This window comes from Oncorhynchus nerka, linkage group LG15 (genome assembly GCF_034236695.1).
Source record: "Oncorhynchus nerka isolate Pitt River linkage group LG15, Oner_Uvic_2.0, whole genome shotgun sequence".
Classification (NCBI taxonomy): Eukaryota; Metazoa; Chordata; class Actinopteri; order Salmoniformes; family Salmonidae; genus Oncorhynchus; species Oncorhynchus nerka.
Genome location: NC_088410.1, coordinates 29973936 through 29998589, shown reverse-complemented (window position 1 = coordinate 29998589; position 24654 = coordinate 29973936). Strand labels below are relative to the sequence as shown.

The 24654-nt window shown below is 44.4% G+C and overlaps 2 protein-coding genes across 7 annotated transcripts in view; both read right to left on the bottom strand.

Moving 5' to 3' along the window:
* LOC115142419 (potassium voltage-gated channel subfamily KQT member 5-like) overlaps positions 1–16016 on the bottom strand; it is a 150356-nt gene extending 134340 nt beyond the window's left edge. The window contains exon 1 of one of the 2 annotated variants that reach the window (XM_029681855.2): positions 14478–16016. In XM_029681855.2, coding sequence (XP_029537715.2) covers positions 14478–14824 — 347 coding nt within the window. In that variant the 5' untranslated portion in view covers positions 14825–16016. The remainder of the gene's footprint in view (positions 1–14477) is intronic. The other variant, XM_029681856.2, reaches the window with a different exon arrangement.
* A 5753-nt stretch (positions 16017–21769) lies between these two features.
* The window catches only part of LOC115142417 (regulating synaptic membrane exocytosis protein 1-like), a 92215-nt gene continuing 89330 nt past the window's right edge, over positions 21770–24654 (bottom strand). For all 5 annotated transcript variants that reach the window (XM_065001487.1, XM_065001488.1, XM_065001490.1 and 2 more), the window contains one exon: positions 21770–24627. In XM_065001487.1, coding sequence (XP_064857559.1) covers positions 24409–24627 — 219 coding nt within the window. In that variant the 3' untranslated portion in view covers positions 21770–24408. The remainder of the gene's footprint in view (positions 24628–24654) is intronic.

The window sequence follows — 24654 nt, the reverse complement described above, 5'->3', positions numbered from 1 at the left end:
ATCTTCTCTCTCTCTTCTCCCCCCCTCTCTCATTCTCTCTCTTCCTCTGTCTCTCTCATGCTCTCTTCCTCTGTCTCTCTCCTTCCCCTCTCTCTCATTCTCTATCTCTTCCTCTGTCTCTCTCTTTCCCCTCTCTCTCTTTCCCCTCTCTCTCATTCTCTCTCTTCCTCTGTCTCTCTCTTTCCCCTCTCTCTCATTCTCTCTCTTCCTCTGTCTCTCTCTTTCCCCTCTCTCTCATTCTCTCTCTTCCTCTGTCTCTCTCTTTCCCCTCTCTCTCATTCTCTCTCTTCCTCTGTCTCTCTCTTTCCCCTCTCTCTCTCTCCTTCTGTCTCTCTCTCTTTCCCCTCTCTCAGATTCTCTCTCTTCCTCTGTCTCTCTCCTTCCCCTCTCTCTCATTCTCTCTCTCTTCCTCTGTCTCTCTCTTTCCCCTCTCTCTTTTCCTCTGTCTCTCTCTTTCCCCTCTCTCTCATTCTCTCTCTTCCTCTGTCTCTCTCTTTCCCCTCTCTCAGATTCTCTCTCTTCCTCTCTCTCTTTCCCCCCTCTCTCATTCTCTCTCTTCCTCTGTCTCTCTCATGCTCTCTTCCTCTGTCTCTCTCCTTCCCCTCTCTCTCATTCTCTATCTCTTCCTCTGTCTCTCTCTTTCCCCTCTCTCACATTCTCTCTCTTCCTATGTCTCTCTCTCTCATTCTCTCTCTTTCTCTGTCTCTCTCTTTCCCCTCTCTCTCATTCTCTCTCTTCCTCTGTTTCACCAAACTAACTTAGCCCCCATTCATACAGCTCTGTGGATAGATGGCAACCCAACAACCCAAATCCAACCCGTGTGGTATTTCCAGAAAACTTTCCCTAATTTCAAAGAACACAAATAAAGAGTTTCATTTTGGTTGGCTAGGGTAGTGTGGGATTATCAAGCTATGGCTGGGTCTGTGGAGTCTCACTAGTTTAGTCCGACCAGGGGGTTATAGTGTGTGTGTGTGTCAATATGTATCAATGTGTGTGTGCGTGTGTGGGTTTGCATGCTCGTGCATGCGTGGGTACGTGTGTGCGTATGCGTGCGTGAGTGTGTGTGTGTGTAGAGAAAAACACAAGGTTGACCTGAAGTGTGGTCCACTCTCAGAACTCGGCCTTAAACATTTGTTGAACTTTGACCTTGTTGATAGAGGGAGACAGCTGTAAGAAACTCACACGGATCCATTCACACATTACACAGTCGTCTAGGCCACAATCCTTATAGGGGAACCATATTGTATACAGCAAAAGCCCTATGCTATGCGGCACAATACAGTAAGCTAGCTTGGCAACCAACCAATAGGCTCTATATAGATATCGTGTTGCCCAATTAGATATCAAGACAGAGAGCTAAAGCAACATTCTCAGCTGCTTCCGAGGCTGCTGGGAGGTTTTCACCGAGCCGAGCCTTGGAGGGTCGCCCGTTCAGAGAGGTTGTTCTATCGTTCCACCTCTTCTCCTCTCTCCCTCTCTAGTCCCCCTCCTCTTTCTCTCTCTCTCTCTCTCTCTCTCTCTCTCTCTACATTTCCCACAGTGAGTCTGTTCATGCCCTCAAGCAGGAGCGCTGTGTACAACCTCTCTTTATTGGCTAGGGTCAAGGACAGTTGCCAATAGCAACCTCGATTTCGATGGGGGTGGTGATGGGGTGGGGGAATTGGTGATGTCAGTTTGGCTATTTTCGAACGCAGAAGAAATAGTGTTGAAATGGGCGGTGTGGACATGGAGAGAGAGAGAAGAGGAAAGAGAGAGGGAGGAGAAGGAGAGAGGGAGAAGAGGAAAGAGAGAGGGAGGAGAAGGAGAGAGGGAGAAGAGGAAGGAGAGAGGGAGGAGAAGAAGGAGATAGGGCGGAGAGGAAAGAGAGAGGGAGGAGAAGGAGATAGGGAGAAGAGGAAAGAGAGAGGGAGGACATGGAGAGAGAGAGAGAAGAGGAAAGAGAGAGGGAGGAGAAGGAGAGAGGGAGAAGAGGAAAGAGAGAGGGAGGAGAAGGAGGAGAGAGGGAGAAGAGGAAAGAGAGAGGGAGGAGAAGGAGGAGAGAGGGCCGAAAGCCTGCAGTGACAGAGAGAGAAAGAGAGTTCTTTCATTTCAGAACATGCTGTGCAAACAAGCTCCTCTTGCTTATGCACACACACACACACACACACACACTGAGATGCATGTTCAATGGGCTGCTTCTAAGCTTGTGATTACTCATAATAGCAGCAGGATAAACAGCTAAAGGATAAACACTGAAGGAGGAGATACATATTTTATACTTCCTCAGTATTTGGTTTTTAACTCATAAAATGAACGACTTTCATCATCCTCGTCAACTGAAAGTGAAACCTGATTCATCTCCCCAATAAGAACTGTGATTAAAGTTCCAATTTCTTAAGGGAGGTTTAGTAAACACATTTTTTAAGGGAGGTTTAGTAAACACATTTTTTAAGGGAGGTTTAGTAAACACATTTGAGGTGTACACTCCAGAGAACAAAGGGCTCCAAAAGAGTTCTTCCGCTGTCCCCCCTGGTTCCAGGTAAAAACCCTCTTGGGTTCCAGGTAGAACCTTTTTGGGTTCCATGTACAGCCCTCCGTGGAAAGGGTTCCACATGGAACCCAAAACGGTTCTACCTGGAACCCAAAACCGTTCTACCTGGAACCAAAAATGGTTTTTCAAAGGGAAGAACCCTTTTAGGGTCTAGATAGCACCTTTTTGTGAGTAGTGCTGCTGACATGCTGTAGTATGACAGAACGGAGCAATGTTTCCACCGACCAGCACTGCCTTCCAGTCTAGAGGCTCTAGAGAGAGCCAGACAGCACATCTCTCTCTTTTCCACGTTCTAGTTTTCTTTCCTCTTATCCTCTATGTTGCTCTTTCTCTCCCAATCCCACTCCCTCTCTCTCTCTCTCTCTCTCTCTCTCTCTTTATTTCTTTGTCTCTCCCTCCATCATCCTTGCTCTCTCCATCTCCCTCTCAAGGTGGAGGGGACACCAGTGTGGTGGACAGGCTGCTTGGCCAGCTGTCGCGGGGCCTTGTGGGTAACACATGGAGGTCAGAGGGCCCCAGATACTGTAGACACCACTACCAGGAGACCGACCTGGCTCCTCTCTCTCTCTCTCTCTCTCTGTCTCTCTCTCTCTAACTGCTGCTGTCCACTCTCTCCAGGACGCGTCACTCTGCCTGACCCTTGCAGGCAGCAACACCATTAGCAAACTGGACACTGATGTAGACAACCCACTGCCCTTGGATGGCTCTCCCTTAAATGATGCTGACCACATCACAATGTTGACCGAGCCTACGTTAGATAAGACGGCGCTGCATTAAATACTATGCGGGCACCCTGTAAAGATTCCACTAAGCTGCATTTTAAAGGCCCAAAGTAAACCTGTGTGACAGATGAAAATCAAATGAAAAAAAGAATAACAAAATAAATCGAAGGGAGAGAGAGAGAATAAACCAAATCCATAAACATATGAATCCCATGTATTAGTCAACACCATGGTTTGATTCCCTCACTGCTCTGCAAACTCCTCCGTTGTTAGTGTGGCTCGGCAGAGGATGCGACTGCCTGACGATGACGTCTAATCACCAACAAAGGGCCCCTGGCAAACGGGTCACGGCTTCAACGCTGCTCGAGGTGCACATAACCCATGTGACGTGAAAATGACCAGAGTGACGGAATAGCTCTACTGTGTGTGTGTGTGTGTGTGTGTGTGTGTGTGTCAGGGTGAGGGGAGTGGCTGTGTTACTCTTAGAGGGGGGAAACGGACATCCACACTTAGCTTAGTCGCTAAATATAGCACTACAGAGTGAAGCAGTGGCGACCCGGATACGGCTAGTGGCTAACTGTCTCCCATGGCTAACTAGAGTAGCTTTAGCCTAGCGGTGGGTGACAGTGTGTTAGCTGTTTGGTAAGAAGAGCTATACTGGCCAGATGAGAGAGACATTAGAGTGTGCATTTTCTTCAGTCTACGGCCTTGATGGTTGCTATAGAGATGACGTACTGCACTCTGAAAATTGCCCTTTTCACTTTGAGGATCTCAAGAACGTTCTGAGGGGTGGTTGGGTTTCCAAGCAGGAGGTCGGACGTCTTAGCTTCTTTGAACTATTGTGGACAGGCCTATGACACATTCTCAGAATCCCTTGAAATCCAAAGTTATTTGTCCAAATCCACATAACACTCTCTCAGGCCAAAGACAGAAGGAGCTCAAACTCCTCTTAGTTTTTAAGTACTATTTTGGATATTTTCCAATTTGCCAGTAGACATCATTAATAGCCTCGAAAAAAAAGGAGTTATTTGTCCAAATATGTCTAAATCCACATTACATGCTGTCAGACCGAACACTTAGCTCCCGAAACGAGTCAAGTAGCCTCCCCTCCATCTCCCTCAGAGGCATCTGCTGGCCCCATTTCTCCCCCATTTGTGATTAAAGTTGGAGGAACAGAAACAACAACAACAACATCAGCACAGTAAAGGAGACAGCTAACAAGACAACAACAAGACAACAAAACCAGGAGAGGACAGATAACCGACGCACGTGCTCCCTCCCTAGAGCTCTGCTACCCGACCCGAGCCCGACAGGCCCCCGACATTATGTATGGGGTTCGGGCAGGTGGGGATGTTTTTTTTTCATCACTAACCAGAGGAACGTGTAGAGCTGTGGTATCACTAAATTGACCACTAACGTTTTGAAGCTGCGCAGTACAGTCCTATCTGACTGTCACATCGTGGTGTCAGAAGTGCTTCAACCTCGTCACATATAAAACAGGAGAGAAAATAATAACGTTGGGTTTTTCTCTGAGTTTAGAGTGACGGAGAAGTAGCTAACAGCTCACTGCCCTCTTATGTCTCACCACTGAGTAGCTCAAGCGGAGCCGTTGCTATGGATACTTGCAGACTCAAAGCAGGCAGGAGCAGAGTGAGGGCGAGTGGCAGACAGAGAGGAGCAGCTAATGGATTTACTAACGGAGGAAGTTATTGCTGATTTTGGGTTTCGGGCAGGGCCTTAAATTTGGCAGCATCAGGCCTGGGTAGGGTAAGGCCTGAATGTCGCAAGCATGGTTAGGGCTTGCTCTTAAAATCCATGCCCGTACAGGGCTCTATTCCTCCATCCTTGCTCAGAATGTCTGTGTCCTCGCTATGTTAGTTCGCTAGTCAATGGGGTTAGAGAGCAGTATCTCCATCGGCCATGGGGTTAGAGAGCAGTGCGGAGAAGCCCCGTTGGCAAAGGCAGAGTGAGGCTTTAGCCCAGAGAGAGGGACAGCGATGGGGGATCTCTGCAGTTATACCCGACTAGCAGTGGAGGGCATGTCATGGAGCGGGATTTGTTTTTTGTTGTTGTGCTGGTCACAATGGGAGATAAGAGAAGAGGCACAATATCAAACAAACAACTGAGGTGGAGAGAAAAGAAGGGAAGGAGGGCGAGAGATGGGTTAGTGAGGGAAACAGATGGGGGGGAATTACGTTGATCAAAACGGCAAAAGAAAGAAAGAATGATCAAAACAGAGAGATGATGATGACAAAGAGCTGGATAGTGGGGTACTTTTCCCGATACTGGCCGGAAAGCCCAGATATGATTGGCTGTGCCCTTGTCAGTTACAAAAACATCCCATAAGCAAACTGAAAGTGAGCCTCTACGTAAAACGACAAGATACTTCCGTGATAGCAGAGATCTGGGTGCCATTAACATCAAACAACGTCGCACAGCCTTCTCAGAACTTAAGGGCATGTGGGAGGAAAACGGTTGAGTATTGGTTTAGGTAAATGAGTGAGTCTTATCTGTTAGCTAAAGCAACGTACCGCAATGCGCCAATGTGGAAGTGCCCTGTGTGTTTCTATGTTTGTGGCTAGGCCATCTCTAAAAACAGTTATGTGGGAACTCCCTCAGTGCAAACATAGTACTGAAATTAGACACCTGTGTTTCGGAGGCCATTCATAGTGACTCACATAGGCATATAGGGCTATATGGAAGTTAATGCACAACTACATGCTAGAACCTGTACAAAGTACAACTACATGCAGGTCGGGATGTCCGATAACATTACGTTTCCTAAGTCTGATGATTCGTGTGAGAGTCTGACACGTTTTCAACAAGCTAAGTTCAAGGTGAGCTCTTTACAGTAGTGGGACTGGATCTTCAACTCAGTATTAGGTCTTACAAAGTTCTGATTATATCTGATATAATCTTATTTCATGAATCATCAAATTGGGATGATTTGTGTGTGTGTCAGACATCTAGTGAATTTAGCTAGTCCAAAGAGAGGCCTTGATCAAAACCTGTGTGATACAGAAGCAGGCTATGCAGAAAGTCAAATATAAATGTGGTCAACAAGGGGAGCATGTCCATTTTTTTAAATATATATTTTTAAATATGATTTAAATATAATTAGCATGTTAAAACGTTTTGTCACACAAACAGAATATTTGGCCACTTGGGTGAATGAATGGGGAGAACATTTTTGTGACTTGTGTTGCGTGGTTTGCTGAATATAAGGAATTTGAAATTATTTATACTTTCACTTTTTGATAATGGGGCGGCAGGTAGCCTAGTGGTTAAAGTGTTGGGACAGTAACCCGAAATGTTGCTAGGTCGAATCCCCAAACTGACAAGGTAAAAATGTGTCGTTCTGCCCCTGAACAAGGCAGTTAACCCAACGTTACTGGGCCGTCATTATGATTAATTTGCTCTTAACTGACTTGCCTAGTTAAATAAAAGGTTGAATTTAAAAATATATATAGTTAAGTATATTTTAGCAATAACATTTACTTTTGATACTTAAGTATATTTAAAACCAAATACTTTGATTTTTACTCAAGTAGTATTTTACTGGGTGACTTTACTTTTACTTGAGTCATTTTCTATTAAGGTATCTTAACTTTTACTCAAGTAGGACAATTGTGTACATTTTCCACCACTGCAAGCAAGCTTCCTTACACCCACACACCCACACGCACACACACTTGCACTCCTTCCTTGCATCAACGTCTCTATTCAAGCTTCCTCTCGTCATCACCTCTGTTCTGGCCTTGCTTCAACCAGCCGCCGTCTTCTCTGCCGTCAAGTGCGTCTGTCTGACGCTTCTGCTTTGTGTCACGCGGGCTCCTTGTGACTATCAAAACCCTCTGTCCTCTTTCATAAAGACACCTCTCTCTTAACGACATTTACACTTCTTACTGAATCACACCGCCGGACACAGTGTTTACTGGCTCTGCGTCGCTGCGTCTGAATTACTTCACCTTCGCCTGACTGAGCGGGAAGACTCACGCTTTTTCCATTGAGTCAGAGAGCTAGCCAGTAAACACTACACATGCCTTCCAATGGGGAAAACAAGGGAGAGCTTATGGAAACTTACTGAATCTATTGACATTGCTCTGGGTTTGGTTAGTCAGTGACACAATGTACTGCATGCCATGTTTTAATTAACTTTAAATAAGAAGAAGAAGTGGCCATTACACTGACAACGTGCGCAGCGTAGAATGTGAATAGCATTGGCGCCATCACTTCCATTGCAGTGTGCATCAGTGTAGTATGGGTGCATGACGTGGGTCTTCTTCATTGGTGTGTTGATGAATGCGGGTTTGCTGGAGGCGGGAGAAACCGGAAAAGGACAACATGGCAGTGCAGTAGGCTGATTCCAGGAAGAAGAAGAAGATGTGTGCATTTCAATGCGTCAGACAGAGTGACAGATGAATTGCTTACAGCAGCTCAAGGTTATGTCTACTTGATCTCAGTTTCACAAAAACCCTTCATTTTTAGAGATTCTGCACGAGGAAATGACTTACTTCCTGTACAACTCAATCATAGAAAGTGATTGCAAGATATACAGTCTTGCATAACACCTTGGGGTGAGATGCACAGAAGGCTTACTGTCAGTGTTATGCCATTCATCCAACATCCACCACAGACTCTGCAACCCTCCACCCTGGCCATACCCGGGAACAAACACCCTAGAATGTACTGGGTTCGGAACAGTGTTCCGTTGTCCGAGAGCACGGAGTTTTGGATCACCGTTCCATGCTCCTTCACTCCCTCCCTCGCGGGTTGGGGCTGCGTCACAAATGACAGAGCCCTATCAAAAGTAGTGCACTATATAGGGGAAAAAGGTGACATTTGGGACGCATCCCTTGGGGTTTTAAATCAGGTGTACAGTACATGACTTTCAAAAATGCTAACATCACATTAAACATCTTTCCTGTAGTTTTGTCTTCCGTCTTGCCAACGTAGTGGTGCGCACACTAAACGATGTGGCACAGACGGAGGTCACACACTAAACGATGTGGCACAGACGGAGGTCGCACACTAAACGATGTGGCACAGACGGAGGTCACACACTAAACGAAGTGGCACAGACGGAGGTCGCACACTAAACGATGTGGCACAGACGGAGGTCACACACTAGAAGATTCCTCACTTGGTCGTGATGATTCTCGATGCCACGCTGTCTCGCCGAAACAACAATGCGACGATGTGATTAGATTTAACGTAACTGCGACGAGCTGTGGCTCAAAGCAGCCTCATAAACGTTTTCAGTCAGACATTCACGCTTGCCATACAGAGTTGAAATATCTAGCCAATACATTTGGAATGGAATAACACTGGTAGTGAACTTCAGAGCTGTAACGATTTGATACTTTGGCTTTGGTTAAAGGCAAGTACAAACGCATACTAGTAGTAGACATCGCTCCTGCTGGAGAGTCCACACATTCTGGGTGATGTGATGCAACGTCATCATCTCACTGGCTTCTTCTCTGGCGAGCTCTCATTGGCTACTGCTGGTCATCGTTCTCAAAACTTGTCGTTACATATCTCACACTACAAGAGCCTTGCAGACTTTGGGTCGATAAAATAAAACCTGTTTGAAAATATCGAGAGGTCTGGGACCGCTCGAAGACGAGATCGGTAGCCCTCATATTGTGTCTCTGATCCGCTAACTTTAAACCAGCATCGGTGACAGCCGCGCACCTTGAGCAGGCAACGACATGAGGATTTTGTCTCCGTGCTCTAAAACTGGTCTGGGACAGGTAAATCGGGGCCAAAATCATGTAGTGTATACACGGGTTTAGCCGCCCCACATGCCAGCGCAGGAACCCGACGAGCCGGAAGGTTCCATGTGCGTATCCATTTCCCCACGCTTTCCTGCCCCTGACATACTTGCAGGGATAAGATCTCGTTAATCCAAAGGTAAGATGAATGGCGGCACTGTGTGTCTGAGTGTTGGGGGAGGAGTCAGAGGGGGAGGAGTGGGAGTCAGAGGGGGAGGAGTGGGGCGGGAGTCAGAGGGGGGTAGGCAGAAGGGAAACGAGTCCCCGGCGGGCAGTGATGCAGTCAGCTAGGCACAAAGACTGGCTCAGCCCTCAGTCCTGCTCTCCCTCTCACAAACGGGCAAATGAAATGGATAAATACATACAGTGCATATCCTGCTTGGGCTCCGTATGCAATCTTATATCATCATGAAGTATTTGAGACCGAGATCTTAATCTTCTATGATCTTAAACCTTGTATAAAAATGGAAGAATTTAGTATTTGAAATTGTGATCTTCATCTTGACACTTGTAGCGGTCGTGTCGTATTAGGGTTCCACCCACTGTTGTTCATGCGATATGGATGTATTTGCATATAAATGGCACGGTATGCGTGCTAGGTCAAACGTCGTAGAGGAAGAGCATGTCAATATGGAGGGTGTAGATCTGGATACTACTAGATTGAAGCCTTGACTAAAGTGCACTTCAGTCTTCTGTGCCTTTCCCTTCTGTTTTGGCAAGGAAAAGGTGAAGGACCCAGGTGGTTGTGTGCTTGTCAATAGCGCCTGAAAGCATGGCCAGGGACAAAGGGGGAACTTCTGTGAGTTATCAAAATGCTCACTGAAATAACCTTGGCGAAAATGCATTACGCGACATTGGAATTGAACTAAACACAAAAACAACATGTTATGTTGGACTCAATCATCAGACGAATCCAATTTGGTTCAGGGCCAGGTTGTCTTGGCTTTTAGACATTCTGTAGTAAAATAATGTGATTGAGGGATTGGGGATTTTTTTTTAACCAATTTTTATTGTTGCGGACTAATTACTTCTTTACATGTCTGAACAAAAGAAATGGCCGAGGGATTTTGGGCAAATCCAAATGACAAATGATGAATTATTATGACTTTCTCCCAAGGAATATTAGTGAAACAGAAAGTGCTCTGCGAAAACATGTGTATCTCAGTAAATCCCCTCTGACATCCACTTCATTCATACCCAGAGTATTCTAAAGTTGTTAGTTAAAGGAAAGGTCATCTCTAGGACGCAGATGAGGAACCAACACAACACACACAGACACCCAGGGCCCCAGGTATGTGAGTCATGTAAAGTAGAGCTTCAGAAGAGTCACGGGAGCTTTTCCAGGAGGGATGGACTGGTTAAAGTCCCCTCTTCAATAACAACACAAATAGACAGTCGTTCTTACATAAAAGCCTTATTTTTAAAAATGAAACAAACTATATGAAAGACCTGTCGTATATCCTGATTCATTTATTATAGTATTGACATTGCTAATGACCCGATGACAATTGCGATCACGTGTGTGACAAGGAAATCGGGTTGCCTTCTGCTGTCTGCCTTGTTAAACAACTGTGATTTGAAAGGCCTCAAGCTGAAAAAGATGATCAAGCTTATGTACAGTACAGGGCAGACATAGCATCTATAATAAATCCCCAACATTTAGTTCCATTGGATTTCTAAAAGCTTATAACAACAGTGAATAAGCCATTCAACTGCATATTAAGGCTGTCTATTGCCCCTTCACACCAATTGCTACAGATGACTCTGCAAGCATGAAGGCAATCGCAGTGTAATGCAGTAATGATGTGACCACCCCATCCCTTAGTCACCTGAGTTTGATTTATTAGGAGCCCAATTAGCTGACGCCAATGGAGACAGCTAGTCTTACTGGGGTGTAGCACATAACGAAGAAGAGATTACTGACAAAATACTTTACAATTTACATACGTTTAAAAACATTAACATGTAGTGTGTGTGTGTGTGTGTGTGTGTGTATGTGTGTGTGTGTGTATCATTTACACATAAACTCAGCAAAAAAAGAAATGTCCTCTCACTGCCAACTGCGTTTATTTTCAGCAAACTTAACATGTGTAAATATTTGTATGAACATAACAAGATTCAACAACTGAGACACAAACTGAACAAGTTCCACAGACATGTGACTAACAGAAATTGAATAATGTGTCCCTGAACAAAGGGGGGGGGTCAAAATCAAAAGTAACCAGCTGCATTAATTACTGCAGTGCATCTCCTCATGGACAGCACCAGATTTGCGAGTTATTGATGTGAGATGTTACCCGACTCTTCCACCAAGGCACCTGCAAATTCCTGGACATTTCTGGGGGGAATGGCCCTAGCCCTCACCCTCCAATCCAACAGGTCCCAGACATGCTCAATGGGATTGAGAGCCGGGCTCTTCGCTGGCCATGGCAGAAAACTGACATTCCTGTCTTGCAGGAAATCACCCACAGAACGAGCAATATGGCTGGTGGCATTGTCATGATGGAGGGTCATGTCAGGATGAGCCTGCAGGAAGGGTACCACATGAGGGAGGAGGGTGTCTTCCCTGTAACGCACAGCGTTGAGATTGCCTGCAATGACAACAAGCTCAGTCCGATGATAGTATGACACACCGCCCCAGACCATGACAAACCCTCCACCTCCAAATAAATCCCGCTCCAGAGTACAGGCATCGGTGTAACGCTCATTCCTTCGACGATAAACGTGAATCGCGACTCTTCAGTGAAGAGCACTTTTGCCAGTCCTATCTGGTCCAGCGATGGTGGGTTTGTGCCCAAAAGCGACGTTGTTGCCGGTGATGTCTGGTGAGGACCTGCCTTACAACAGGCCTACAAGCCCTCAGTCCAGCCTCTCTCAGCCTATTGCGGACAGTCTGAGCACTGATTGAGGGATTGTGAGTTCCTATGGTGTAACGTGGGCAGTTGTTGTTGCCATCCTGTACCTGTCCCGCAGGTGTGATGTTCGGATGTACCGATCCTGGGAAGGTGTTGTTACACGTGGTCTGCCACTACAAGGACGATCAGCTGTCCGTCCTGTCACCCTGTAGCGCTGTCTTAGGCGTCTCACAGTACGGACATTGCAATTTATTGCCCTGGCCACATCTGCAGTCCTCATGTCTCCTTGCAGCATGCCTAAGGCACGTTCACGCAGATGAGCAGGGAACCTGGGCATCTTTCTTTTGGTGTTTGTCTGAGTCAGTAGAAAGGCCTCTTTAGTGTCCTAAGTTTTCATAACTGTGACCTTAATTGCCTACCGTCTGTAAGCTGTTAGTATCTTAATGACCGTTCCACGGGTGCACGTTCATTAATTGTTTATGGTTCATTGAACAAGCATGGGAAACAGTGTTTAAACCCTTTACAATGAAGATCTGTGAAGTTATTTGGATTTTTACTAATTTTCTTTGAAAGACAGGGTCCTGAAAAAGGAATGTCTCTTTTTTTTGCTGAGTTTACATGAACAACTAGGAGTCGTGCAATGGACACACTCTCTTCAGGGGATCATAAAAAAGGACACCCCCTTCCAGAGATGACGACCCCAGACACGATGACATCACAGAGCAATAATACAGTGATGCTTTGTGGGTAGTAAGAATATTGTTCTAATTTCTTACATTGCAGTGGGTAGGGAAATAATGGTCTAATAATGTATCTATACTGTACTGTATCAGAAACACAATACACATAGGCCTACTGGTCGTCTGCATGGTTCAATGGCACAATGATGAGGCATGCTTGGAAGAACATGATCAGCAGCCTGTCAATGCAAGAGAGTGACAAGGAACTGTGACCCCACAATTGATCTGCAGATACCCCCAACACACAAACACACAAACTAGCTAAATCTTCCCCTATGACCCCAGAATGTTGATTCTCAAAACACGCTCAAGAAGCCTGCACTCATCCACACACACTTCCTTCCTCCAGCCAGGCTCAGAGAGACAGCCCGTGATAACAGCACTGTCACACGCCGGGAAATCAAATGCAGCTGGTCGCCTGGTCAACAAACGGAGGCCATCTGACGGAGACCAGATGGACAGAGACACCGAGGCGCGGTGAAGATTGACACTTTTTTGTATCTGGTCTGGAGGCCCTCAGGACCAAACAGAAGACTCATATAAAGTACTCGTACGAAGTGATGTAGGCCTATAGAGGCAGATCTCATGTACAGTAAAGTACTTGCTTAATATCAACACTGTAAGGGCCTTGCAGAATAACCCATACACACCTATATGAAGAACTTGCATAGAAGTGGAACACCGAACTCGTATAAGGTGTGCCCATATGAATGTATATCATGCTCATTCTCATCACTGCAGCCTACTCAGCATTGTAGTCTGTTACAAAAGAAGTTTGTTCCGTGATCATGTACTGATGTCGTATCTTAATTTGATCATCCTGTCGTTGCAGGAATTTTCTTACACAGCAGGAGATGCAAACTTGTAGTGTATTCAAGGTATAAAAAGGCTTCTAAAATGTGTGTAATGTCCTTTGGGTGGTGGACCATTATTGATACACATGGCAAAACTGGAAACGTTGCAGTTCTTGGCACACTCAAGCCAGTGCGCCTGGCAGCTACTACCATACCCCATTCAAAGACACTTAAATATGTTGTCTTGCCCATTCGACCTTTGAATGGCACACGTACACAATCCATGTCTCAATTGTCTCCAGGCTTACAAATATCTTCATCTACACTGATTGAAATAGTAGATTTAACAAGTGACATCAATAAGGGATCATAGCTTTCACCTGGATTCACCTGGTCAGTCTATTTCATGGAAAGGGCCGGTGTTCCTAATGTTTTGTACAGTCAGTGTAAATATCCACATAATAACTGACATTTCCTGTTGCTGCAGGATTCTTGTCCTGCTGTGAGAAATTGAGTCAAATTTAGACACTGCATCTGTACCGCTCATTGTGTCTAATTTTTACTTTACACACGCTCTTGAATAATTTGCACAATTCAACAGTGGGAGTCAGTGTGAGGGGTAAATGAAATTCAGAATTAGCTGTCTTCTGAGTAGTCTTGGTAGGCTATACACCACATCAACTGAATTGACCAGGGGTTGGAGATGGGTAGGATCTAGCACAAGTAAAACAGCAGCATATGATTGTCTGCTATAAGTGTTCAGTTTATCTGTCATTTTTTTGATGAGATAAAAGAGAATGACGGCATTTTGGAAAGTCCAAAACCTATTGAAATTATAATGTCAGATCATCATCAGATATCATGGCCCCATTCTTATTCAAATTAGATGAATTTCCAAGAAATGTGTCCAGACATGTATCGTGGTAGAAGTCTACAGGAGCATCTTTCGAGGTGGGCGCAACAGGTGGGAGTCGGTGTGAGCTCCTGACCGATGGCGGAATTAAACAACTGCGCAAGAAGACTTCATACCATGCAGATAGATGTATGAAATGTTTCACTTACACAAACGCATGGTAGATGAACGCCCAGGCTCGTGGTCTCTCCAGCACGTTGTACAGTAAATTTTGCAGCCTTCGGTAACGGACGTTTCTCCGGCCGCTCTGAGCGCTGTATATGAGCGGCTTTCCCAGCAGGCTGAGCCGGGCTCCCTTGTTTCCCCTCAGGCTCTCCGAACCCCCGGCACCTGTAGCACTGGAGGCCGACAGCAAACCGTCCCCGGCACTGGCGTTGTTCATCATCCTTCGGCCGGACTCCACATCCTTCAAGTCATAGCCCTCGGCGCGGTGGCCCGGAGAAGTTTTCATCCAGAGCCCCGTGCCGCCTTCATCTCCGCTGTGGTTGCGGGGCATGGCATCACCAGGGCGGGCATGAAGTGCTGATGTGCAAAGGTCCCCTGGGGCATGCGTGGCTGTCTTGGAGGTGTAGATGTGGAGCGCACTGAATGAACAGCAAATTAAGTATTCCAGCTCCTTGGAGTTAGATATGAAACCATAACCAAGGCACGCTGTTTAACCCGTCTGTTTTTTGTCCGCCCTCTTTCGCCCTGTCAACCATCAGCACTCCACATGCAGTGTCGGGTTTTCCACAGCTGTGTGTCGCCTGCGCGTAAACGAAATGCACTAAGCCCGCAATTCTTCAGTGGGAGCGTCTTGAGGTCCAGTTCCAACAACTGTTCACCACTATCCCAGGTAGTTTAAAGGGGAGTTGTAGTCAGCACGAAACGGGTGAACGCACTCGGCTCGTAAGGTTTGCATAAACACACAGGAAGTGAATTGCTCCGGTGAAAGGCGACTTTCTCACGAGTGGGATGAGCTCAGCCTGTTGCTTCCAATATAAATGTCCGTGGCGGAGAAGCACGGTGATGGCTGGGGCCAGGCGATACGGCGCATTAAATGCTAAAGAGAACGCACCACACGAATTGTTTTCAATTTAAGCATATGTCAACGTATTGATGACAATTCCGTATTTTCAGATATTTTCGAGTCAGCCTATCCTCGTTCCCCGTGCTTGGAAACTGCTAGTATAAGCTCAGCTAGCTTCGGAGTCCTTAGTGATTGAGAGGTGTTTCATTGTCAATTGAGCGCTTGAAACACAAGTCGCACTGAAAACCACGATTTTATTCAGGTGGCACTCAATTTCCCTTTAGGCAAAAACGATGCCAATAACTAAAGTGAAAAATTACGAGACGCATTTGAATGCTCTATTAAGTATTAAGTAGGCCTAGTCTATAGCTTAATGAATTTTCCATTCAGAAGTGAAAATATATTCCATTCGATGGAAAAAATAAACCGCAAACGGTATGACATCTGTATAAAATATCCAGACTACAGTAGCCTACACAGATGAAAAAGTCGTTCTGAATTCCACCCGCCGGCGCGCCATCCAAAACGACATTAGACTGTAGCAAAAATCATCCTTATGGTCGTCTGGGATTTATTAATAATTATGTGAAGAATTCCCACTTACTAATATCCCCTCTTCTCCCCTTCTCTTAGTTCTCTGTCTGCAGCTACTAACACCACGACCACGTGACATGGCCCGAAATAAAATACCGAGACGCGGTGCAGTATAATAACCCACACATTGGATAGGTTGTTATATCTTATACATCACCCAATTAGTAAAAATATAGAAGTGGTTGATCTTCAAACAGAAATAGTTAACAAATTAATGGGGGATGGAGAACTTGGTTAGTTCATTTTGTTCGACCAAAAACAGACAGATCCATTGTTCATTCTTACTGAATGGCCGATGCTGCAAGATGTTTTGCTGTAAAACTGTTGCCTGTAGAGGAAGTTGTGGCATGTGGCTTATTATTTTCTCATTCAGTGAACACACATTTCCTCTTGTCTATACCGCAAGCGCTGTAGAAAAGCAGTCACTGTAGTATTCAATACTGCAATAGCACTTCTTAGAACAAAAAAACATGCTTGTCTGTTGCTTGCTCTCTGATCTGTTTGTGCTCTTGCCAACACTCAATTGCTCATTGACAGGCCTAACACAGTGAAGTTAGCATGATAGCACATTAAGACTGGGTGGCAAGTAGCCTAGCAGTTGGGCCAGTAACAGAAAGGTTGCTGGTTTGAATCCCTGAGCCGAAGAGGCAAGGTGCCCTAATTGCACGCTAATCGCTCTTTTAAGTCTCTCTGGATAACAGCGTCTGTAAAAATGTAGGTTACTATAGAGCTTATTCAATATGTTTCGTCATCATGTAGGCCGTTTTTGGACATACTGTATATAAGTGCTGACCATGCAGGGACAACACTCGTTTTGATGGCAGAAAGATCATTAAATGACATAAAGGAGAGAGGGGACAATGGAGGATGTTCTCTGGATGGCATCAGGCTCTGTCGTAGCATGAGAGCCTGTACGCGATAGCACCCTGTCAAGGAGTGTGTGTGTGTGTGTGTCTGTGTGACCCAACTACAAAGCTCTGGCCCTTAGACAGGTCTGCACACACGGGATCTCTCTACTAGAGGTTAGTGCCTCTGTCCTTCCAATCCACCCTCTCCAGAATTGCATACAGTATATCAGGTGCGGACCGGGACTAGAACTCAGCCCTGACATTTCTAACGAACCGGCCCATTGATTCCCTTGAGGCCCCCATTATTAGCCAGATAATGATCATTTTGTGCAAAATGCCCAAGTTAGACAGGCCCACTGGGCTACAAATTGACCAGCCCATCTGGCATTTGCCCGAAATGCCAGAAGGCCAATCCGTCCCTGCAGTTTATTGAAGGGCAAACAGAGATAAACTCCGTCAGTACACTGATGATCCTCTGACATAAGTACACCATCTGCTGGTGAATAATGGTTAGTTACTCAGTAGGTAATTATATTGCACCGTCTCGGAAACCATCTTTGTCCACCACGAAGAATTCGGGGAGGGGACTGTGGATCTGTCTCCGTCCGTTCGTTTAAACGTTCATACGTTAGTCACATGCGGTATCTCAGGCACTGGGCCCATTTTGACGAAACCTGGGTGAATGATGCGTCTTGCCATAAAGATCCGGCCTTGTTTTGACGACCTTGTTTTGAGGTGACATTAATTTACTGTAACTGTTTTCTGGTTGTTTGTTTGACTATATTCTTGAAAAACACAATTCAGACACTATGCATCAGTTATGACACAGTAGGATGGTGTTTCAATTATGCACGGGAAGTGGATTGTGTCATTTAAACTAAACTAAACAATAGAATCAATGCATTTTTTCTTGGGAAATTATTTCAACTGAAACTCAGTAAATCTACAGTTATCGTTGCAACTGGGATATGGGGTGCACCAGTTTCCTGTGCCAAGCCCAATTTCCTGTACCTTCTGAGGGCCTCTTACTCCTAAGAATGTGTCAGTAGATGCTTCTTAAAGCTGTATATATCCCAGTACTGTACATGCAGTGAAAACTCAGCATATCTCAACAATTCAAAACCTCCCGAAGCAGAGTGCACACAGATCTAACATCAGATAACCCCAACCTGAATCTTAACATTCTCCATTTAGGAGGATTCTAAATATCAGACCCTGCATGAGTGGTTAGAGGGACTCACTCCTCTGAACACGTAATCCAACGGGAGGATGCTTGATGCAGAATGTAGGCTAGCTGGGCTGTTCCCAAACTATTTCCCCCTCAATGCACAGAACAAAAGAGGAGGTCAACATAAAGAGAACATACATTATGAAAATAATGAACGTGATTACTTTTCCGTTTTTCTCTGTGCGTTCTATTACTGATGAACCATAAAGATCATCATCATTTGGCCCTTAATGGAAGAGGTCACTTCCTGGAAGCTTGAAGACAAGTATCTTGACTATATTATGTATGATCTCTGGTCCTCACACACACACACACACACACACACACACACACACACACACACACACACACACACACACACACACACACAGGTCGTGAGCTCTGATCCAGTGACAAGGAGCAGGGGCTAGATTGCCTGCAGATGTTGTTTCGGGGGGCCCTCTGCTTTCTTAACGAGAGGATGTGGAACATAAATCTCCGGGGACTTTGTTGCCATGTGTCCTATAAGAGGTCAAACGAGAGGGCATTTTGGTACAACTTCCCCTTTCAGTGAGGGAAACCAACGTAGTCAGGGATGAAGGAATTATTTGAAGGAACTGTTTTACAGAGTCAAAGCTGTCCTGCAGAGTTTTCTTTGCAAAGTTGAAAACCTTCGTAGACTTGTTTGCGCAATTATTTTCCTTACTCCACTTCTCCCCAAAAAATACTTTCGTTACACTTTTTAGGTAAAAAGATGTAGTCAGAGAAAGTAAATGTACTTTTCATATTCTGAGGCAACTCTCACACACCAAAGACAACAGTTGGAAAGGGGGACACCCTTCCTTGTAATGTTACAAATGATTCAGGACCGACTGATTCGGTGGGGACTGGCAGAACTAGAGCGCGCCTTGTGCCTTTTTTTTATTCTTCAAAACATTGACTTATGGTGTTGCCATGATAGTACAAAAATCAAATGTAATTTATCAGTGTAGGTACTCGGTATGGAGAAGGGGGAAGACACACTATCCCCCTTAGGAAAGGAGTAGTGTAGCAACCTTAAGCCAACCCCTAGCGAGCTCGTTAAGAGGGTCAGATCTCTTGCTGTAATGGTTAAGGCGTGGGCTTGATAGTCGCTAGACCTGGGTTTGAGTCCCGGTCAGTCCCTGCTACAACATAGCACCACGGTTGCTTTCCTTGACACTGGCCCTAATTGACCCATTTTTTTATCCAGCTTGAACAAAGTGAGGTGTACAGTCACTGATCTACAAAACATATTCCCTGCCACGTAATAAGCTTTGTGCAATTAAGATTCGTAGAGCTATGCCTCCCCTGGCTTTGCGAAACCCCCCCCATTTCCTAGGTTTTTCTACCTTCAGCAATGCTAGTGGATAAAATCAAATATTAAACTTGTCCTAATGATGACATCTGTGAGACGACACAGAGTCACTCAAAATATGAATGGGAAGTGAGTCACAAATGAGGCATAATTTGACTGACATTATTTGGACATGGTAATTTGCAATTCTAGCTTTTGCGAATTCCTTACATGTTTGTCTTTGTAATGCTCAATTTGTCACAATTTGGAGTCTCCAATACGTTAGTCCTGGATTTGGTCTCACGTCTTTCTACTTTCATGTGTACGATTCAAATGTTGGCCTGTTTTTTAAAGCTACACTGATACTATGCTTGTTCTTTTCTCTCTCTCTCTCTCTCTCTCTCTCTCTCTCTCTCTCTCTCTCTCTCTCTCTCTCTCTCTCTCTCTCTCTCTCTCTCTCTCTCTCTCTCTCTCTCCCTCCCTGGGAGTTCTGTGAAGCTGCTTTGCTAAGATGCCTATCTGAGGAGAATGACAGAGGGCATGGCGGGGTTGAGTCTGTGGGACCAGAGAAAATATTAGTTTTCCCACAAGCAAACAAGCAAGAAGACGCATAGCAACAGATACAACTTATTTTAGAGAGCATTTTCATTTTGACATAATGTACCAAGGTAATTGTGGGGTAAGAGCAATCTAGACTGGTAAAATACACTTTTATGTAATCTAGGTTGGAAAATACACTTTGAATATGTATTGGAAGCATGTTCCCGCGGTCGCTGAGACTGCATACAGTGCCGGCGGAAAGTTTTCAGACCCCTTGACTTTTTCCACATTTTGTTATGTTACATCCTTATTCTAAAATGGATTTAATACAAAAAATCTGTAGCAATCCTCACACAAATTTAGCAAATTTATAACAAATAAAAAACGGAAAATCCTTGCTTACATAAGTATTCAGAAATTTGCTATGAGACTTGAAATTGACCTCAGGTGCATCCTGTTTACATTTATCATCTTTGAGATGTTTCTACAACTTGATTGGAGTCCACCTGTGGTAAATCCAATAGATTGGACATGATTTGGAAAGGCACACACCTGTCTATATAAGGTCCCAGAGTTGACAGTGTATGTCAGAGCAAAAACCAAGCCATGAGGTCAAAGGAATTGTCCGTAGAGCTCAGAGACAGGATTGTGTAGAGGCACAGATCTGGGGAAGGATACCAGCAAATTTCTGCAGCATTGAAGGTCCCCAAGAACACAGTGGCCTCCATCATTCTTAAATGGAAGAAGTTTAGAATCACCAAGACTCTTCCAAGAGCTGGCCGCCCAGCCAAACTGAGCAATTGGGGGAGAAGGGTCAGGGAGGTGACCAAGAACCCAATGGTCACTCTGAGAGAGCTCTAGAGTTCCTCTGTGGAGATTAGAGAACCTTCCAGAAAGACAACCATCTCTGCAGCACTCCACCAATCAGGCCCTTATGGTAGGGTGGCCAGATGGATGACACTCCTCAGTAAAAGGCACATAACAGCCCACTTGGAGTTTGCCAAAAGGCAAATAAAGACTCTCAGACCATGAGAAACAAGATTCTCTGGTCTGATGAAACCAAGATAAAACTCTTTGGCCTCAATGTCAAGCATCACGTCTGGAGGAAACCTGGCACCATCCCTACGGTGAAGCATGGTGTTGACAGCATCATGCTGTGGGGATGTTTTTCAGCGGCAGGGACTGGGAGACTAGTCAGGATCGAGGCAAAGATCAATGGAACAAAGTACAGAGAGATCCTTGGTGAAAACCCATTCAAACTTCTCTGGAGAGACCTGAAAATAGCTCTGCAGCAACACTCCTCATCCAACCTGACAGAGCTTGAGAGGATCTGCAGAGAAGAATGGGAGAAACTCCCCAAATACAGGTGTGCCAAACTTGTAGCGTCATACCCAAGAAGACTCGAGGCTGTTATCGCTGCCAAAGATGCTCCAACAAAGTACTGAGTAAAGGGTCTTATGTAAATGTGATATTTCATTATTACATTTTTTGTTGTTGAAATTATCAACAATTTCTTAAAACCTGTTTTTGCTTTGTCATTATGTGGTATTGTGTGTAGATTGATCAGGAAAAAATACATTTAATCAATTTTAGAATAAGGCTGTAGCCTAAAAAAAAGTCAAGGGGTCTGAATACTTTCTGAAGGCACTGTATGTCGGCTCAATCGGAAATTACCTTTACATTTTTACATGGATCTTCCGCGACACCTCCGCAATACGGATTGAATCCAGCCCTTAGTGTTTGCTTTAGCCTGCCTGGATTGGCAGATGGGCGGGGTTTTGCAATTTTGTGAATTGGTTCCATTCGATCAGACAAGCACAGTCAAGCCCAGTTGAACTGTTTCAAATGATTTTAAATAGGACTTGAACCCAGGTATGGTAGGAGGAGAGGGTTGACAGTGGAACAAGAACAGCAAGTATGAGGGAGAATTCTTCCACACATTCTTTTTTTATTTGTAAATAATAAAAATGAACTCTTTTTTAAAATATAAAACACACACATCATTTGAGCCACACCTGTTATACGAAACAAGAAACGCTGCAGTGAATACATTTTTATCTGATCATTTTCTTTTATAGTTGTTGTTTCAGTGGAACACATACATTGTAAACAATCAGCATTTTTTTCTCTCTCCTAATAATACTGACAAAAAAAAAAAAAAGAATAACTCACTAAACATAAAACCAAAAATGTGACGTTTTTATAAATGGGGTTTTACATGGCTGGGGTCATAGGTCGTAGGTTGTAGGTTTCAAAGCATGGAGAGAGAGAGGTGTAGTGACGACAGCTTTTGCAGATAATATGGCCTGATACCCTAGTACACTCAAGTGTGGCGATTTGGGACTATCCCCTGAAGCCTTGAAGTAAAGTAGTGTCCCTTTGTGACTTTCTAAGTCCAATCGTAGTCTTAAGGAACTTGACAATGTCCCCGTAATCTGACTTGGCCCCATTCGTAAATATCACTAAACCGTTTGGTTGGTTGAAAAAATATTTACAATATATCTAAATTACTTTCGTTACATTATACTCTAAATAATTTGTGTAATATATGTATCCATATATCTTATTACATCATTATGTTCAACATAACTATACTTTGTATATAAGTTGATCTGATTTATACATATTCAACCATGTAGTCTCAGCCCCATAGAGGTCAACTATGATGTGTACAGGAACTGTAGATTTGAAAGAATGGGCGGTGAGGATTGCTTAGTACGACAGTACAGCACGTGTTCAATAGCTTTAAAAAAGACATCAACATAATCTTGGTAATCGACTGGTTTCGAAACATTCAGCACCGGAATGAAGGATGTGGACTAGACTTGACTGCAGCTGATAATTTTGAATGTCTTCGCGTGATGTGAATGGCTTCGGTTTCTCTTTATATTTAAGTACGAGCAAACTGTACAAGTGCATGCAACATACAAGCGGGCCTACAGTATGTGGAACTAACACATATCTAGTTCAGTTCAATCTTCTTTTTTTATCAGTATCGTTTTTGTTTGACAAAATGTGCATGCAGCTTGGAACAGGTCCGAGTCATGCTGGCCACGCCCCCTTTGGTGTGGCAGGAGTCGGCCGGCCTGACGAAGGATGAGTATTGGTGTTCCTGTCCTGAAAGTTCAATCTGATGGGTTACTTTTCACATTCACAAAGATGCAGAAGGGAAATTTGAGCAACTGATGTTTTTTGTTTTTCCAAATAATCGAGACAAAGAAGAAATGAAATGAACCAAAAAAAATACATTTGCAAGCAGTATTTAAAATGTTAAAAATTTCATTCACTTTTTTTTTAAATCTCAAAAAGTGTAAACTGAAATTTCAGATAAAACCCCTAAACATGTGCTGGGGTGAGGGGAAGGATACTCCAGGAAAACAGCTAAATGAAAGTTCTCGTGATTGTGGACAAAGAGACGTCTTTTTTTACAGTGACTTGTTGACACCCTGGTGATAGTCCAAAGTGAAATGTATAATTATATTTATTGGTCAAGATAATGGAGGTCTAATATACATCTATACAAAGACAACTGGGTTGGACTTTTTGTAGGTGACTGAATGAAGAAAACAACATTGCAATCCCACACTAATCTCATAGTCAAGTGTAAAAATCGTCATTTAAGATGTGTCACTGAACAGTCCCCTGCATCTCATTGCAGACACATGATCTAATTTTCTCTATTTCGTATTTTTTCCATGTGTCTTTTTACTCTTCTCCATGCATACATCAGACAACTCATCGTAAACCTCATACTCATCATAAAAACATTGTTGTGCCATAAGTAACAAAGGGAGAGAAAAAAGTCAAACGTACCAAAGACAAAAACGAGAGAGCGGCTTGGACCAGCCATGGTAAACATATTGAAAACAAAAACAATGATATTTGACAGAGAAGGACCAGTAATGTGAATCCACAAAGTCTAGGCACCAGAAGGAGACCCCTGCTTGCCCGGACCGACCCCACCCAGAAGCACTCTGCCCTGGGGGCCGAAGTGCTGGCAGTCTGTTTGGGGGCCGGATGGGGGCCACTGCGGAGAGGACATTATGGCATCCCCTGAGGGACAAGGAGGATGGCACCTCTGTCTTGGGTCCATACATTCTGATGCTAACATACATTTCTTTGTTTATTGATGGTTTGACTAAAAACTACCACCCTTCTTCCTTTCACATTTAAATTTCTAACGAGTTTCTTCAATGAATCGAGTGTCTCCTTACCGCTCGACTCCAGTACAGCCTTACCTAGCTACCAAACATTGTTTATTATCGACAGCCCTAGTTCTTAGATTACAACCGCGAAAAAACGATGACGAATTCGTTACAGGAATGAAACACTGAAACCTTACGCTCTCTAAAACAAACAAACAAATTAAATGATGCTAGGAGTGATTGTCAGATCTCAACAAAGCTTTTTTTTAAATCATTTGTGACTCTGTTTCTTGATTGTTGTTGTTCTACAATAATTTTTGTCCGTTAATCTCTAAGGTGACGTTAAATCGTTTCACAAAGCGGTAGGCTAGCTATAGTCCCATTGGTCCATTAAGATTGGTAGCTGTATTCCTATTGGTCCACTAGGATCGGGTGCCCGGTGGGCCTGAGGAGCTGTCCAGTGACGACTGGGAAGCACGTCGAGTCAGGGAGGCTAGTGTGGGGTCAACTAAAGAGGAGGGTGGGAACAACTTGTACCAGCCAATCACTGTGCTTGTTAAGTCTAGTTCCTCCAATAGGATTTGTGCAACTCCCATGAAGCTTTTGTGGTCCATTCGTCCGTAGTCTCCCCAGACGATCACCTGAAGGAGAAAAAAAGACCCCCAAAA